This window comes from Phodopus roborovskii, unplaced genomic scaffold (genome assembly GCF_943737965.1).
Source record: "Phodopus roborovskii unplaced genomic scaffold, PHOROB, whole genome shotgun sequence".
Taxonomy (NCBI): domain Eukaryota; kingdom Metazoa; phylum Chordata; class Mammalia; order Rodentia; family Cricetidae; genus Phodopus; species Phodopus roborovskii.
The window spans coordinates 21298621-21314856 of NW_026126563.1; the positions used below are offsets into that span (position 1 = coordinate 21298621).

General features: G+C 44.6%; 1 protein-coding gene across 1 annotated transcript in view; it reads right to left on the reverse strand.

Annotated features, from left to right (window-relative positions):
* Klhl14 (kelch like family member 14) overlaps positions 1 to 13747 on the reverse strand; it is a 101813-nt gene extending 88066 nt beyond the window's left edge. The window contains exon 1 of the mRNA XM_051202080.1: positions 12635 to 13747. Within this exon, the coding sequence (XP_051058037.1) occupies positions 12635 to 13584 (950 nt within the window). The 5' untranslated portion in view covers positions 13585 to 13747. The remainder of the gene's footprint in view (positions 1 to 12634) is intronic.
* Positions 13748 to 16236: the final 2489 nt, after the last annotated feature.

Genomic DNA, 16236 nt, shown 5'->3' on the forward strand with positions numbered 1-16236 from the left:
ATTTTTATAGATAGCAGAGGATAACCTTGAACTTCTGATCTTCCTCTACTTTCCAAGTTCCAGGAGTACAGGCTTGTGGAGCCATGCCTGGTTTATATGGTTCTGGGGGGTGGGGGGGACAAAACCATGCATGGTAGGCAAGTACTCTACAAACTAATCAACATCCAAACAGAAATTGCTGTCTAGAAATATTAGCATTAAATCTCCAAAATGCCTTGCCCCGATCTGCTCAGAGACTCCCACCCCAGTGGCATATCAGGACCTCAGGTAGCAAGAGCAGTAAAAGCAGTTTATTTTAAAAATCTACAGATTATTTTGTCCCTGTGGAAATCTGCAGAGATTGTACCAAAGAGGAAGCCGCCAAGCTAGTCTGATGGTGAATTTAGTTTTTCCAGCTCAGCATCTGCCTTGGTGGGCTGGATGATGGGGAAGCCCTCAGCAGTGGTGTCAGCCACCACTTCTAGCTCTTCCCTGCTGGAACCCACAAGGAACGCTTCTGCATCTCCATTAAACTCAGAAAATCTGGGTTTAATTTTGTTTTCGGCATTATTTCTTCTCAACGTGGAGTGATTCTTATAAGTCTCAGCAGTCAAAGAATTGTACTTCATTTCTCTAGAAATATTGTGGGAATAAATACTTGTATGTCTTTAAGGGCATTTAAGTAAATGATTTGTGTGATAATTATTTATTTGTGTTTTAAATATTTATTTTTCAATTAAAGACTTGCTTGGCTAAGCCTAGACTTGCACTTGAGAAACCCAATGGCTAAATCAACAAAGTCAAAATAGTCACACAAAGATGACAACAAGCAATACCAACTTCAATCATGAATGATTTTTGTAGTCACACAGAACACTGGCAATTTTAGTAATAGTCATCTGTAACAAAGAGGAATACACAGGACAACTTCCACAGAATTTCTACATGAATTTTCTTTTCAACTTTTGTCAGCAACAGCCCTCCATTCCTGCAGAACACTCCCTCAGTTCTTACTCAGGAGCTATAGAAAGCCTTCCTAAAAAGCACAGTCTTCCAAAGACAAACAATACAGCAAAAAAAAAAAAAAAAAAAAAAAAAAAGACCAAAGGGTTTGTATAGACATTTCTCAAGAAGAATATGTGAGCATATGCAAATAAAAATGAGTTTAGTATATTAGCCAGTAAGGAAACACTAACCACGGTGACTCAGCATTTCACTCTCCACAGCATCCATGACAGAAGAAGCAGGTGTGGCTGAGGTTGTGGACAAACGGGAACCTCGCACACTGCTGACCACATCCCAAATGGCCCACAGTCCCTCCAAAGACTCAGCTTAGTTTAGGCTAGCTGAGTCATTCTATGCAACAGCAGCAAACCTACTCATGGCAGAATAAAAACATAGGTCCAGGACCTGGAGAGATGGCACAGTGGTTAAGATCACTTGCTGCTCTTTCTGAGGACTCAGGCTTCCCCACATGGCAGCTCAAAGTCATGTAACTCCATTTCCAGGGGACTCAAAGCCTCTCCTGACAGTCACAGGCTCCTGCATGCCATGCGGTGCTCACACATACTTATAAAGTAAAACAATACTAGAAACAAAGCCCCAACAACATAGCTCCATAAAAGTGGGTCGACAGGTGCGTATAGAAATGTAAATTTACGACCACAAAAGGCAGAAAGTGCCAAAATGTCCATCAGCTGTCCTACAAACAAAATCTGGTACATTCATACAACAGATTACTACTCAGCTATAGGTATGTTTGCTTTTCTATGTGACAATGTAGATACTATGCCACATTAAAGAAGCCAATCAAAGAAGACCACAGGTTTTTCAGTTTTTTCTTATGTGAAATATCAGGACAGGTAAGTCAATGAAAACAAAAGTTAGACGTGGTTACTCACTCTTAAGTTTTCACAGCCGAGTTTTACACGTGATGTTCATACAGTATTTCAATATTCACATTACTGTGGGTGGGGGGAGAGCAGTGGAGAGGAATGAGGACCAATTGTAAACAGGTATGGGATCTTCGAGAAGGGGTAAGAGATGATTAAAATGTCCCGTACTTAGGTGTGGTGATGACTTCTAACACAATACACCCATTAAACGATGTACTTCGGATAGACAAATTGTACAGTGAGTTGCCACTTAATAAACCCATTATGTATGAAGCTGCCGTGGCTTGTCCAGATGTTCTGACTGCTGACACAGATCAAGAGGTCAGAATTGACTGTGGGATGAGCCTGGGCACTGCTGGCAACTCAAAAGTGGATACAATGAGCATAATGGAAATCAAGAGACAGTGGGTACAATAGCAGGGCTCCGCAGAGGTATCGTGCTGTCAGCATAGTGATGGGAGTGAGGCTATGGTTTCTACACTAGATAGGTTATGTGTCCTACCTAAAAGTGAAAAGAAACACAAGAAATAGCATGCATACACAGAGTGATGGAATAAAGAAATAACATGCATACATAGAGTGACTTCCATAAGATAAAGCTCACTGACTTCTTGGCCAGGCTTCAGAGTCCAAGATGCCTATGTTGTGCATTCAGAACTGAAACAAGGTGGCTAGTATTATGCACATTTTGTAGGTGGGGGATCTGAAAATAGGTTATGTAAATTACCCAAGGTAGAGAAAGCTTACATGAGACTGAGGTGAGATTTGAACCCACACCTGTCTGACTTTTAGGTTTCACAGAGTATGCAACAAAACTGTTTAGGATATTGACACTATAAAATTGACCTTTCGTGTGTCTCTTGTGACACCCCTCTGTTTCTCCCTTTTGTCATTTTGGAACCGATGCCTGTGAAAGCCTTAAGAGAGGGAGATTACAGAAATTGCCACTGACATTGATGGTACAGTTGCTATAGTAACCAATCCACCAAATTGGTCTGTGCTACTAGGCACACACTTCTCCCTCTGCAATACTGTGGTGCTGACTAAGATGCTTTACGGCCCCCCAAACCCTATGTGAAAGCACAGGAACTAGGATAAGCTAAGGGTCAACTGTGTGTATGCAGCATGAGTGTTCCTTCCAGAGCTTCCCCTCCCGACTCCCTTGTTCTATCTCCGTTCTTGCAGTCCTTTCATTTTACACAGTCTGTTTGTGGTACTTGGTTTTAAGGGATGCTGAACATCAAGGCTAAACTATAGACTGCTGCTTTGTTCTAAGCGGGATTTTATAAATAAGGCTATTCTCTTTTGGGCAACAAATTGACCTTCCCAGCCCAATAATTCACCAACTCCATGCCAGACTAAGAGTGGACCAGCACCTCATTTCCAGCACATAAACAAACATCCATTGATTTTCTTAAAAATTCACACAAGTTACTGTACAGAAACCAGAAGCCAACAAACAACACTAGTTTTGGCCACAGACAGACACATGTACACATCCACCCGTCCACATTTTTCTACAATGTTTCTGTGTTTTCAAGGACTCCTTCTCGGGGACTGATGCTTTCTTTCCCCCCCCCCCCATCTCCATTTCACTGGCCTTGCCTGTCTTCAGAGGCACCTGAAGGGGCATAAGGCAAGGAAGTGAAACTGACTGTAATTCTTCAGTTCACTTCTCTGTAGCCTCCAGTGAGCCAGGCTCCAGACGGTGGCCCAGCTGAGCTCTGAGAAGTTCAGAGTCTTTGCACAGGTGCAATTTACCAGCCCTGCTCAAGGCACCCGGAGGAGAGGAGCCAGGCATGAGGATGTGGGGGAGTCTGCCCTAGAAGTGTGGGAGACTAAAAGAAGACAACTCTTTCCTATGAAACTGAAACTCTTCTGTCTTAGAAGGTCATTATTCCCCTCTGGTGGATCAAAGACAGTTCCTGAAGCCACCAGGAATTCTAATCCTCTCATCTGTCCTGGGTTTCACCTTTAGGTCTTTCCTACATTTTTCTTAGCATTTCATGCCACACATGAAATTACAAATACCTCCCAGAGTCATTTTGATGGGTAAACGTGTATTCAGAAAAATTTGGGTTCTTGTGGCTTTAAATATGAATATATTTTAAGTAGCATTTTGTATATACGTCTTATTTCCCTTCATTCATTCCTTTTGTCTTTCCCTTCTTTATCTGTTACTGCTTTGCATTTTCACTAACTAGTTCCTCTAAACCAGAATGCTGGGAAATCAAACTACATTATAAGCCCATTTTACAGATGCAGGGCTCTGCTAGAGGAGAGCAAAGGCACTCATCTAGCTCTATGAATGCAAAGGCAACAGCATTTGCATAATTGTTGGCCTATTTTTACAGCTCAACTAAAAAGCATACTGACTTTCCACTGTACAATGTGTCTCTGTGGTGGCTGCTCCTACGCAACGCAGGGACTGCATCTTTGTCTGTGATGAGACAATCTCTTCTGTAGCCTCTAGACTCATGTATTCTTTTTTGGTGCCTGGGAGGTGCCCAGTGTTTTTCTGCCTGGGAATTTTGCATGTGTTTGCCTTGCTTTGTTTTACCCAGTTGCATACCCCCATCTTCCCCATACCTGTTATCTTGTTACCCTGCATAGATCATCATTCAAGACTCATCTGCAACTTTCTCTATAAGGAACTCTTTGTGCCTAGCCAGATAAGGTAATGACCCTCTAGTCCATGATGTCCTCATAAAAAGGTGTTTGCCATGTGCTTACTAGCACCAGTCTGATGGATCCTTGTTTCTCCCACCCCTGTCTCCTGACACCTCTTTCTCTTTTTTTCTTTTTACTGTAGGCTACAACAGTTGAGGAATATGTCCATTCTGTCCATCTCTGTATACTGGAGCTCAGCATGGAGTTGGGCCCCTGCATATGTCCACCGCAAATGTACAGACATTCCACAGCACAGCTTTTTGCTACTGAGAGGCTGCAGTGCCTCACCCAAAATTCCCTTTGTGGGTGAGACCCACTCATGCATGTAGATTTAGAGAAGCCACCCAAGGTAGTGAATGTCACCTTGCTTTTCAGCTCAAAGGATGCTGGGAATCGAGACAGTTTTGCATAAAATACACTTATGTTTTCATCTTCTATTTTGACAAAGCTGTCTGTCACCTTTGATCCCTGACACTTCTAAAATGACTGCATTGTGAAGCACAAGAATAAAGGTTAGCTTTTTTTAGATGACATATCTTAATCACTTCATCTTTTAATGACATAACACATAGTAGACAGCTAAAATTACTGGACTGAATCAAATCACAGAGGATAAAATATCACGGTAGACTTTTCTTTGTAAACATCTTTTTGTTGTTGTTGTTGTTTTAAGTAATAACAGTCCTTTGCTTTGCAATGGATTCTGTTGATAACTTTAAGGTATTGTAAGATTGAGTGTTTACCTACCTAATACCAAGTCCTTAATCTCTAGAATTTCCTTGCTCACCTCCCTGTATTATTGCTTCTCATTTCTTTCTTCTTTGCATAGTTTGTCTCTTAATGACTTCTCTGATTCCCCGTGCTTTGTTGTGTTTATCTTGCTACCTTTTATTCTTTTTACCCTTTCCCGCGACTTCTCTCCATCTCTCCTCTCCTTTCAACTTTCTACCTATCTGCTTCCCTTCCAATACTAAACCCATTTCCATTCACATTATTTGTGAACAGATAAAAATTCTCTGGTAGTTACACATTTTGTCTGTCATATATAGTAAAACTAACAGTTCTTCCTCCAACTCATTTTATATCAAAATACCACTGCTTTTTTTTTCCTTTTTTTTTTTTTTTAAAGATTAACACTAGAAATTTAAGCATCATAAAATACTTGGAAGTTAATGCAAAGGACATAGGAAATGAATGTTTCTTGAAATTCTAGGATAATGGAAGGCATAAACAGACATGCCAAAACAGTTAATAAAATGATTTTCTTGAAACAAAATATAAACAGTAATCACTTCCAAAGGGGTTAATCTTGTTTTACATTATTGAAGTATGCAGACATTTTTATAGTTCTAGCTTGATGTACCTGTTGTATACAGCTCCTTAAAATATCATAAATATCATTTACATGGATAGACTTCTTCCCCCACCCCCCTCTAGTTCCTAGCAATCCTGAGAAAGTGATTTTTGGTTCAAACTTGAGCTATGCAGTTTTGTTATATGTTATATTTCCTTCCTTCCTTCCTTCCTTTTTTTTTTTTTTTTTGAGACAGAACACAGGTAGCTCTGGCTGTCCTGGAACTTGCTATGTAGACCTTAATCTCACAGAGATCTGCTTTCATCTGCCTCATAAGTGGCTGGGATTAAAGGAATGCACTACCACTGCCAGGCTTTTGCTATATTTCCATTATTATTTTTCATAGACTGGACGTTCTCATATGTGTTTGAAATGCTATGGGTTATCTACTTCCTCGTCCTATACTCTCAGAACTACTCGTTAAAATGTGGTAGACCACTAGGCTGGAATTCTGGCTAAATAATGTATTTTCTTGTTCTTCCCTTGACTGGACAGCTGCAAGGGTTAAAAGGTTGCAAACTTCATTCACTGTTGTGGCATGGCGAAGCCAATGTGTAGAAGGTATAGATTAGCATTTGATTTTAGCCATGTTGACAATACACACTCACAATGACTGCTTATTCTCTCCATACTGAATATTCACAAATCAATACTGTTCAGATGATTAGCAAATCATGTCTCCATTTCCAAGTCTCTGAAAAGCCTGAGAGAGTTCTTCATATATGAGCAATATGTGAAGTTCCTAGTAGGTGTTCAATTAGTGGTAGGTGCTATATACCCACAAACAATAGGAAAGCTGGGGGTGGGGTGGAGGACGGACAGAGAGACACACAGAGAGACAGAGAGAGGGAGGAAAAGAGGGTAAGTTCACCTTTGCAGGTTTTGGATTCATATGCTTGAAAAAGATGAGTAACTTATTCACTCATTTATTTTGGATCACTCACACTATCAATGTCTAGGATTGCTTCTAGGTTCTTAAGTTTACCATGAAAACATGAAATTCTAACCTGGCGTGATAGAATTAGTCATGGAATCTTTCTAAACGGAAGGCAGAGGACTAATGGGGAATCTTTCCCTTCGAATAAGGACATTTATTTGTTTGGTTTGCTTTGTTTTGAGTTGTTGAGACAGGTTATAATCCTGGTCAGCCTGGCACTCTCTACTCTCTCAGACTGGCCTAAAATGTGTTGCAATCCTCCTGCTTCAGCCTCCTGAATGCTAGGATCATAGGAGTGTGTCACTGTCTCTCTTAGTTACTATCTGTTTTGTTCACTGATATATCCGAAGTGCCTATAACAGAGGTTGACAAGCCATGGTCTAATGAGTAAAGGTGAGCCTACTTCTGGTTTTATGGAGCTCCAAAGTTGAGGAGGGTTTGAATGCTTTTGAGTGGTTGAAAATAATGAAGCTCTTTATCGACACAGGCAGTTTTACTGTGGCATACCTGTGCTTAGTCACTGACTCACTGCCTATGATGCCACCCTTGTACTGTGAGAGTAGGGTTATTGCAGTAGAGGGCTTGTGACCACAAAGTCAAAAAAATTACTCTTTTGCTTTTTATAGAAAAAGAGTTTCTGACAACAGGAACAATACTTTTCTTTGAGTTCGCACGTGCATGAGTGTGTGTGTGTTTTGTGCATGTGTACATATTTGTGTGTTTGTGCCCATGTGTGTACTTGTTTTTCTAGGTCATCCTTTGCTTTTTTAAAACAGCAGCTCACAAATTCAGGTAGCCTGGTTGAGCAACAAAGGCCACTTCACAGCATCTCTCTCTCTCTCTCTTTCTGACTTTATGGTGTTAGGATTATAAACATTCAGCTTTTAAATGTGGGTGCTGGGGAATCGAACTCAGATACTCCAGTGTGTGCTGTAAGCTACCTCCCCAATCCTTCCTAAGAATTTTTAAAGTCAGATGCATTGATGTTTGACCCTTCCCAAGAGGAAAGCTTTCAGTCTAGATGTGAGTCCAAGGTCAGTCACAGAATAGCAGCCTGGGTTACAGTAAGAAGTACACAGTGTATGGAAGAAGACAGACTCAGCTGTCATGCTGCCTGACCTCACTGTGCAAGGCTGGTCACCAGCCTTAACGTTTTTGGGCATCAACTATTTCACCTATTAAATCAGGCTAATTATGAGACTATAAAAACTGATGTTTGTAAAGTGTTTAGAACGGCACCTGGTATAAGGAGCTACAGTTATTTATTTGAGATGAGGCCATGCTGTGTAGCTCAAGCTGGCCGTAAACTCGCCATCCTCCTGCCTCTGCCTCCTAAGTGTTTGCAATTACAGGTACCAGCCACTTAACTATGGCAATGCAATTTTAACTGTCTATTTCTGTTAAGAAATTTCAGATACTTAATAAATTAGCCAAGTAAATGAGTGAATCTCAATATGCCTGCACACAGGAAGAAATCCAAGCATCAAATAGAACTTAAAAATATGTCCATTTTTGTCAGCTAGTCGTCTATGTGTAGAAAACACTTCAGTATGCATTCTCATTGCCTTTGGGTTGTAGGAGAGAACTGTTGGCCTCCCATACCTGTGATGTAATTTTGTAATCAATGGCCCTTGTTTCAGATAATAAACAAATTGCATTGTAAATGGTTGAGTAACTTTTGATATAAAATCTAACTACCTAACGACTTCTAATCTGGGGGTATCAAATTGGCATAAAGGGAAACAATGATTTAGAGAATGCAGATTGGTTGCTTTGCTGAGGCTGTCACTCCATTCCTAGGCAGAGAGCCAATAAAGCCACTGTCCTGCAGTCAGCTTGTAGGCATCAAGGCCAGAGACTACACTTGTGTATTAGCAAATGCCATTGCTTTTCAGCATTGCAAGACATTTGGGGAATTAAATACTGAGGACTCTTAGCATCTAAATACATTCTAACATTAACTAATGCATAATCTTTAAGTACACTGTGCTAGGTAGAAAGTAAAAGCTTCATATGGTGGCTTTCTGTCTTTTATGTAATATAATTGCTTGAAGATACACTTCAGTATGAGGCTTATAAAGGATATTATATTAGCTGCATCATTATTTTCATGAATGTTTAACACTCCAGGTGCTTTCTGCATCATGTCCATAGTAACTATAGCCTGACCAACACACTGACGAAGTGTGACACACCTCTTTTCTTATGTCATAACCTTAGTTTGTTCAACTACCAATAAGCATGACGCTTATTTAGCTTAGATTGTGGAAGCTGTAATGAAAATGCAGACAAAAGTTGGTTACTCCAGCCCAAGATGAGATCATGCTCATTACTGAATTGTGCATTAAAATTAAAAAATACGAAGAAGAAAACATGTTAGTTACTTAAGCTAATTTAGACTGAGGCCTTTGGTATTGTAAGAGGACATGTAACCGAGTTTATTCTCCACTAGTCTACACAGAATCAGCTAGCTACTCTTTCAGGCTAACTTCATTCCATGGAATGCTGGCACCTTAGAAGACTTTAGTAGTGGCTTCCCCAGCGACTTTCCCAGATCTTAAATGAAGAGAGATGTTCTCATCTCTTAATAAACCTAAAGAAAACAGTCAAGAAATCAGACTTCAAAATGTGTAATGTGTAGCCATGTCCTGTCACCTTCAAAAATTAAAAGAAAAAACCCTGATAAAAGTAAGATGTATATCTTGTGGCATGATTTGATATTTTGATATATGTATGTAGTGTACAAAGATTAAATTAAGCTATATCTGATTATCTCTCATTTCTTATGCGACTGTTAAGGTCTCTAACCTAATAATGTATTGTTATTGACTATACTCATTATGCTATGCAATAAACCACTAGACCTTGTTACTCTTGTCTAAATTTCATATCGTTGTCAAGTCTTGTCATTTTAAATTACTAAGTACTTGAAGATGGTGACATAAGCTTCTTATTTCATTTATTGAACTAACATTTGCTTTATTAAAACAGAATATGAACCTGAGTTCAAATTACATACTCATAAAAACTGAGCAGCTAGAGAAAACAATATAAAATTGATTCCATTTTTGTCTATAAAGTCTTCTTCGGCTGCTTGCTTTTCCAAATAAAACTAATTCAGAATTACTTAATCATCTTTAAAGTTATGTTTTATTTTATTATATTAAAATTTTTACTTTCTACAAACACAATATATATTTTAAACGTGTGAATTATTTTACCTACTCTGTTTGCTTGTAGTTTATATTCATAATGATAAACTGGTCAATTTTAATTCCCCCTTTCCCTCTCTAAATTTGAAGCATGTCTTCATATTTGGGATATAAAAATTACAGGTAGAGGAAAAGTAGTAAATAGAATGCCCTTCCATTCAGTTGTCATCAATAAAAGTGATGTGATCTCAAAAACAATACAGTGACATATCTAACCTCCTGTTGACCTCAGAGCAAGGCTGAGAAAACGGTGTTCTATTATACTGGCAGAACTCATTTAATACTAAAAACACTTTTGTCTACACTCAAGTTAAAAATTTTTCATTCTCCTGTGAAGTAAAATTAGAATAACGTGATTGGTCCCTGAAATGGAAAAGGCTACAGTTACTAATAATGGAATGGAGTTGAAATGATATTCCTGAGATTGCCAATAGGTTTGGTGAACTATTTTTTCCCCTATACCTTCCACTTTTAAGGGAAAATGCAGTTTTCCTCCTGCTGCAAAAGTATCAGATGCCTGCAGTATCCATGACACTTGTAAGCATTCAGTGGCCAGACACCACTACATAGCCTTCAAATGATGTGGCCCAGTGAAGCTGGGAGGTGTTGTCACGGAGACAGGCAGCTTGGTATCTTAGCCATCCACCAGGACAGAGCCAGCAGGTCCCAGCTGGTATGCTGATTCCAGACTAAGGTGGGATTTTGACTAAGGTTTTGCATTCTGGAAGTGAACTTCCCTGACATTGAATCCTAGGACACAGTTACATATAACAGTGCATTGAGCATGCCAGAAATTATTTCCTAGATCTAATGTACAAAGCTTATCTGCCCAAATTACTCTTAGGACAAGTTTAATCTTAAATTTATTATCCCCCTTGGGCTTCTGATTCACCCTAAATTATATGTACATATGTAAAGTCAGTGTCAAGAGTTTAACTATATGGTCTGAATCCTACACCATGTAGGATATGTGCTAAATGAATATAGTTATAGGTCATTCAGATATGATAAAATCTAACAGGGTGGACTGTTACTCACCAATACCCTTTGACATGGCAACATCTTCCCATCACAGTGAGCTTGTCATTTTGATCCTTAGACATATGAAACACACCTAAGATAACACATTCCTTATTTTGTTCCCACTTGGACTCAGGTGCTCATTGTTGAACCACTAGGGATTCGTACTTTGCTTCAGGTATAGACATCTTTTGACAACAGGATGCACAGAGCCATCTCTCACAGCTATTCAAAAAGTCCATCTACAGGATTTGTTACAAGTTCAAGGTTTCTCATCCCTCCAGTTGACCTTTACAGTAGTGCTGCCCAAGCAACTGCAGTTAAAATGTTATATTCCTTTAAATTTCTGTTACCTTACACTGGTAGAAACATCATGAAAAAAAAAAAAAAAATCCAAACAAACATCTACTGTCCTAAGGTTGCCTGGCAAGCTCCTCGTGCTCCAGCCATACATCTCTATGGGACTATGCCTTGGCAGATTTTCAAGCCGCATTCTTTTACCATGTACCACTTCAAGGTTTACTCTGGGCTCATTGGCCTGGCATCTGAAACCTGGATGCTTAATCATGAAAAGCAGGGGGTACCGTGCCTCTCCTCCAAAACCGGATATGAGCCCATTGCCAGGGCTCGTCTATAAGGGTTTTAAAATTGGAGCCAATCAAACATGATTGTCAGTTTCTGCAGTCTTTTCATCAGTGGTACTTGGCAAAAGCAGCATCTCTCTCTCTTCGGACACTAAAGGCTGTTTGTACCTGGAACAGACAGTTTGTGAATGGCAATAGCAGATAGCATCGCCAGTTCCCTAACTTCTCTGTGACCACCTGGAGGAGCAGGACACTGTTCCCAGCCCTTCTCAACCCCAAAACTGTCAATTCTTTCTTCTTGGGGACAAGAGTTAGCAGGCAAGGTTCATCTCCCCGCCCTGAAATGGTTAGCTTTGCTCTCCTTTTAAAAAGTGAAAAGGGTGGCTTTACGCAGGGTAGAAAAGTTTTCTTGGCCACAGGATGCCCATCGTTGCAGCTAACAACAGGAATAGACAAAGCCTTGGAGTTCCAGGCTATGAAGAGAGCAGACCACAGTCACAGAACAGAACCAAAACAAACAGTAAGAACTTGAGTGTCTGACAGAAAGATTATGAAGTTCTCTTGCTGGCACCGTCTGGGAGTCTCGCCCTCTCCTTGAACAAGTCTGCCTTGAGGTGCAGAATGAGATCTGACTGACAAATGTGTCCAGAGATGCTCTCCTAAACCTCCCAGGCCCTTGGGCCCCACCTACTTGCTCAGCTTCAGCCCTAGTCTGCAATTTCCAGTGTTTCCTGCCCTGAAGATTTGGGAACCTGGGCATTTAAGCGCTCAGGGATGCTGTTAGGCCAGGTCCCTCTTGCCCCTTCTGACACTCTGAAATCAACTTTCCCCACACCAGCTGAATTGTTTGAGATTGTTTTTCAATGTACAGGAGTCTCCTGCCCAGCCCACCCTGTTCTCCCCTCCTTCCTGCCCCCTCCCCTCCCTCCGGCCTCTCCAGCCCCCCCCCATCCCACCCCGCCTTCCTCTTTGTTGTCTCCTACCTGCTGGCCAGGCTCTGCCTGCAGTGCTGCCTGAAGGGCATCAGGTGGTAATTCATGGCGTCCAGCAGCAGCTTCTGGCAGACCGGGTCGGTGCGCATGAAATCCACGGACTGGACCCGCTCCACCAGCTCCGGGGCGGGGATGAGCGCGAAACGGAGGCGCTTCATGAGGTCGGGCGCATACTGCATGCGGGTCTCACGGTCGTGCTCCAGCCACAGCACGGACATCTGGAAAAGTGCCAGCTCCGACTCCACGGGGGGCGGCAACGAGTCCAGCAGGGCACGCATCTCCTCGAAGTTAAGCAACAGCACATCCTCCACCAGGTACTTGTTGGCCAGCTTCTTGGTCTCCTCCAGGCCGTGCAGTGCGGCGATCTTGCACACCTGCTTGTAGTTCTGCACCGAGATCTGGTCGTTGAGGAACTGAACGCAGAGCTTGGTAACCTGAGGGATGTGCAGAATCTTGCTGACCGACAGCACCTCCTCCACGGTGTCCAGGGAGAGGGTCACGTTGGCTGTGTAGAGGTATTCAAGCACCAGGCGCAGCCCTATGGACGAGCAGCCCTGCAGCACTAGGTTGTTGATGGCTCGGGGACTGGTCAGCAGCTTGTCGTCGGGGGAGGAGGAAGGAGTCCCGGGCTCCTCCTGTGGTGGCTGCTGCTGCTGCTGTGGAGGCTGCTGCTGCGGCGGCTGCTGCTGCTGGTCCTTGGGGGCCCCCAGGCCGTCCTGGCCGCCGACCCCTCCCCCGAGAGGGGGGTGGCTGGAGAAGAGTGATCGGAAGTACTGCGAGCAGGAGGCCAGCACGGCCTTGTGGCAGTGGAACTGTTGGCCCTGGGCCGTCAGGGTCACGTCGCAAAACAGCTGCTTCCTCCACAGCAGGTTGAGGCCGTGCAGCAGGTTGTCACTGTGGCTGGGGTCGAAGGTGGAGGTCCTGTCCCCGGATCTGGACATGGCGAGCTGACTCCGCGCACCTGGCTTTAAACCCTCCTCCAACCTGGCAGACAGGGGTGGGGGATGGGAGGGGGAGCAGGGTGGTGTAGGGGTGTGGGGTGTGGCCGGGGTGGGGAAGGGTGTGGAGGGGAGAGAGGAACAACAATCAAGGCCCTGCTCGGCTCCCTGTCTGTGCGCTCAGGACCCGACCCTATGAGGAAGGTGTGAAGGCGCGGGATCCCGAGCGCCTCCTGAAGGGTCCTCGTCTGGGGTCGGGGCGCCGGTTCTGCTCCCTGCTACCTCTTACACACTTCGCCCCTCACTTTCCTAAAAGCACCCAGGGTCCTCTCTTGGCAGCGACAGCGGTGGCAGCAGCGGCGGCAAAAGTGGAGGCTGAGGCCGTGACACCTCGTGGGCTCTTGTCCATGCCCGGCTGGATGAAGGGAAAAGCCGGGAGTGGGGAGTCAGGGGGTGCCCCGGGCTCAGACGCGACCGACAGCGGCGGTTCCAGGTCAACTGGTGCTGGAAGCTTTGCTTTTCTTAGTTGGCCCAGTTTGGGGGTGGGGTGGGAAAAGGGGGTGGGAGAGACAGGCTTGCGGGTGGGCGATTCTTAGCTCTCTAAAAGCTGGGGACACCTTCGATTTTCCGCGCTGCCCCGAAAAAGTCCTAGGCTCACAGTCTGAGGGAGGAGATAAAGCCCTTTCTTCTCCCGGGGAAGTGCAGCGGAGCGCGATGGGGACCCGCTCAGTGGACTCGGCAGAGGCGGGAGCTGTCCTTATCGATTCTAGCTCATTTCCCTCACCCCGGCGCTGCCCGCTTCCCCGCTTCGCAAACTGTTGGTTTCCCTCGCCGCCACCCCGTTTTACTAATTTCCCAGAGACGCCTTTAAACCTGGCCAGAGAATCCTTCCACCCCCACCGCCCACCCACACCTGACCTCCGGCTCCCTGCACCTTTGCTATTTCAGTGCACGGAAGTTCAGACATCTAGTTCCCCTTCCAGTGCGGGGCGGCACCGAAGATGACTGGGGGCAAGTTGGGGTGCCAGGCTGGATTTAGAGCAGGAGACTAGAGGCCAGGAGGGATTGGTGTGGCCCCATCTCCCTCCCGAGCACCGGGAGCAGTCGCTTTAACTGGAGCAACTAGGAGAAGTTCAAGTTAGAAGGCAGGTGTTGGGGGAGGGGTGGCGGCTGAGGAGTGGGGGTGGGGTGGGGGCGCGGCCCGGTGTGTGTGTGGGGGGGGTCTCTGCTCCGCACCCAAAAGGATTTTGGATAGGCGCAGCATCCCTGAGACCCCCGGGGTTCCGCCCCAGAGGTCCCCCACTCGGGTACCCCCACTCCCCCAGCCCTGGAAGTACTTCTGAAAAAAGTCCGAGCCGCCCGCTTCTAGGTGCTAAGGGGCCCTGGAGGGGGGGGGGGGTGGGAGGCCAGGTGAAATCCACACGCCGAGTCCTTAATCTGTAATTGCACCTTTCAGGGCTGAACAGGAAGGGACCCTCTGCCCGCGTCCCGCTGCGCGCCCGCCGGACCACCGCCGCCGCCGCCCGGCTCCGAGGGACCCGCCGGACCTGCCCCTTCCGCTGCGGCTCACTCTGCCTGGCCCGGCGCCGCTTCTGGATCGCCGGCTTCTCATTCCTACCAGACTCGGCTCCTCAACACTCACTTTCCCATCCTGTTCCAGGTGCACCCTAACCTCCCTCCCCCGGTAACACCCCCCTCCCCCAAAGCTCTAGCTTGCAGGGAAACATTTGAGTCCTCCCTGGAAGTGGCCCCGGTCATACCTCTCTGTAGCTCTCCCCGCTTCGTTGTCTCGCCACCCCCATCTTTTCCTAGCCTTTCCCCTTCTTGTTCTCCCCCTTTGCTTCCACCCCCCCCATCTGCTTATTTCTTGCAATGGGAGTTTTATTCTTTATAAGCGTTTGCCACAACCCCCCCCATAAGTCTCCCCCACCCCACAACAACCCGAAAGACAAGAAAAAATGCAGGCAAGGTAGACCCAAGGCCAGAAACTTACCTGCTGTCAGCCAGATGCAAAGTCCGGGCTCACTTAAGCTCCCCCCAAAATCAATTGTCCTTCCTTTTTAAAGGTTTGCTCTCTCCTTGGGAGGGGAACACACCTTCTGGCTCCCAACTCCAGGCAGTCACTCTGTACAATTTATTTTGTCGTACATCATTTGATCACCATGAATTAGCAACAGCAAGAAAATATAGGAGAGGGAGAAAAGAGAGAAAGAGAGAGGGAGAGAGAGAGAGGAGAGAGAGGGAGAGAGAGGGAGCAGAGCTTTCTGCAAGAGAAGAAGAAGAAAAAATGTACGTGTGACAAATTATGCTACCAAGAAACAACACATCATTATCCTTGGGCCTGGGGCTCAGTGAGTCGTAACGAGAGTAATAGGAAATCCACGGTTGGGGAGAGAAATGGTCGTGCTTGGCCAGTAGAGAGAGACCATACAGGGGGATGGATGCTGGAGAGACTCGCAAAATTATGGCTCAAGGCTATTGTAAAAATTGTCGAGCGTAAATGACTGCGATTTCAAACATCTTTGGAAGAAAGAAGGGGAAAAAGCGAGCCCCCCCTCCCTCCCTCTCCCTCTCTCTCCCTCTCTCTTCTCTTCTCTCTATAAAGAACCGTCAAGTTTTAGTGCGCATTGCTAATTAGTCAATTTCTCTCTGCCT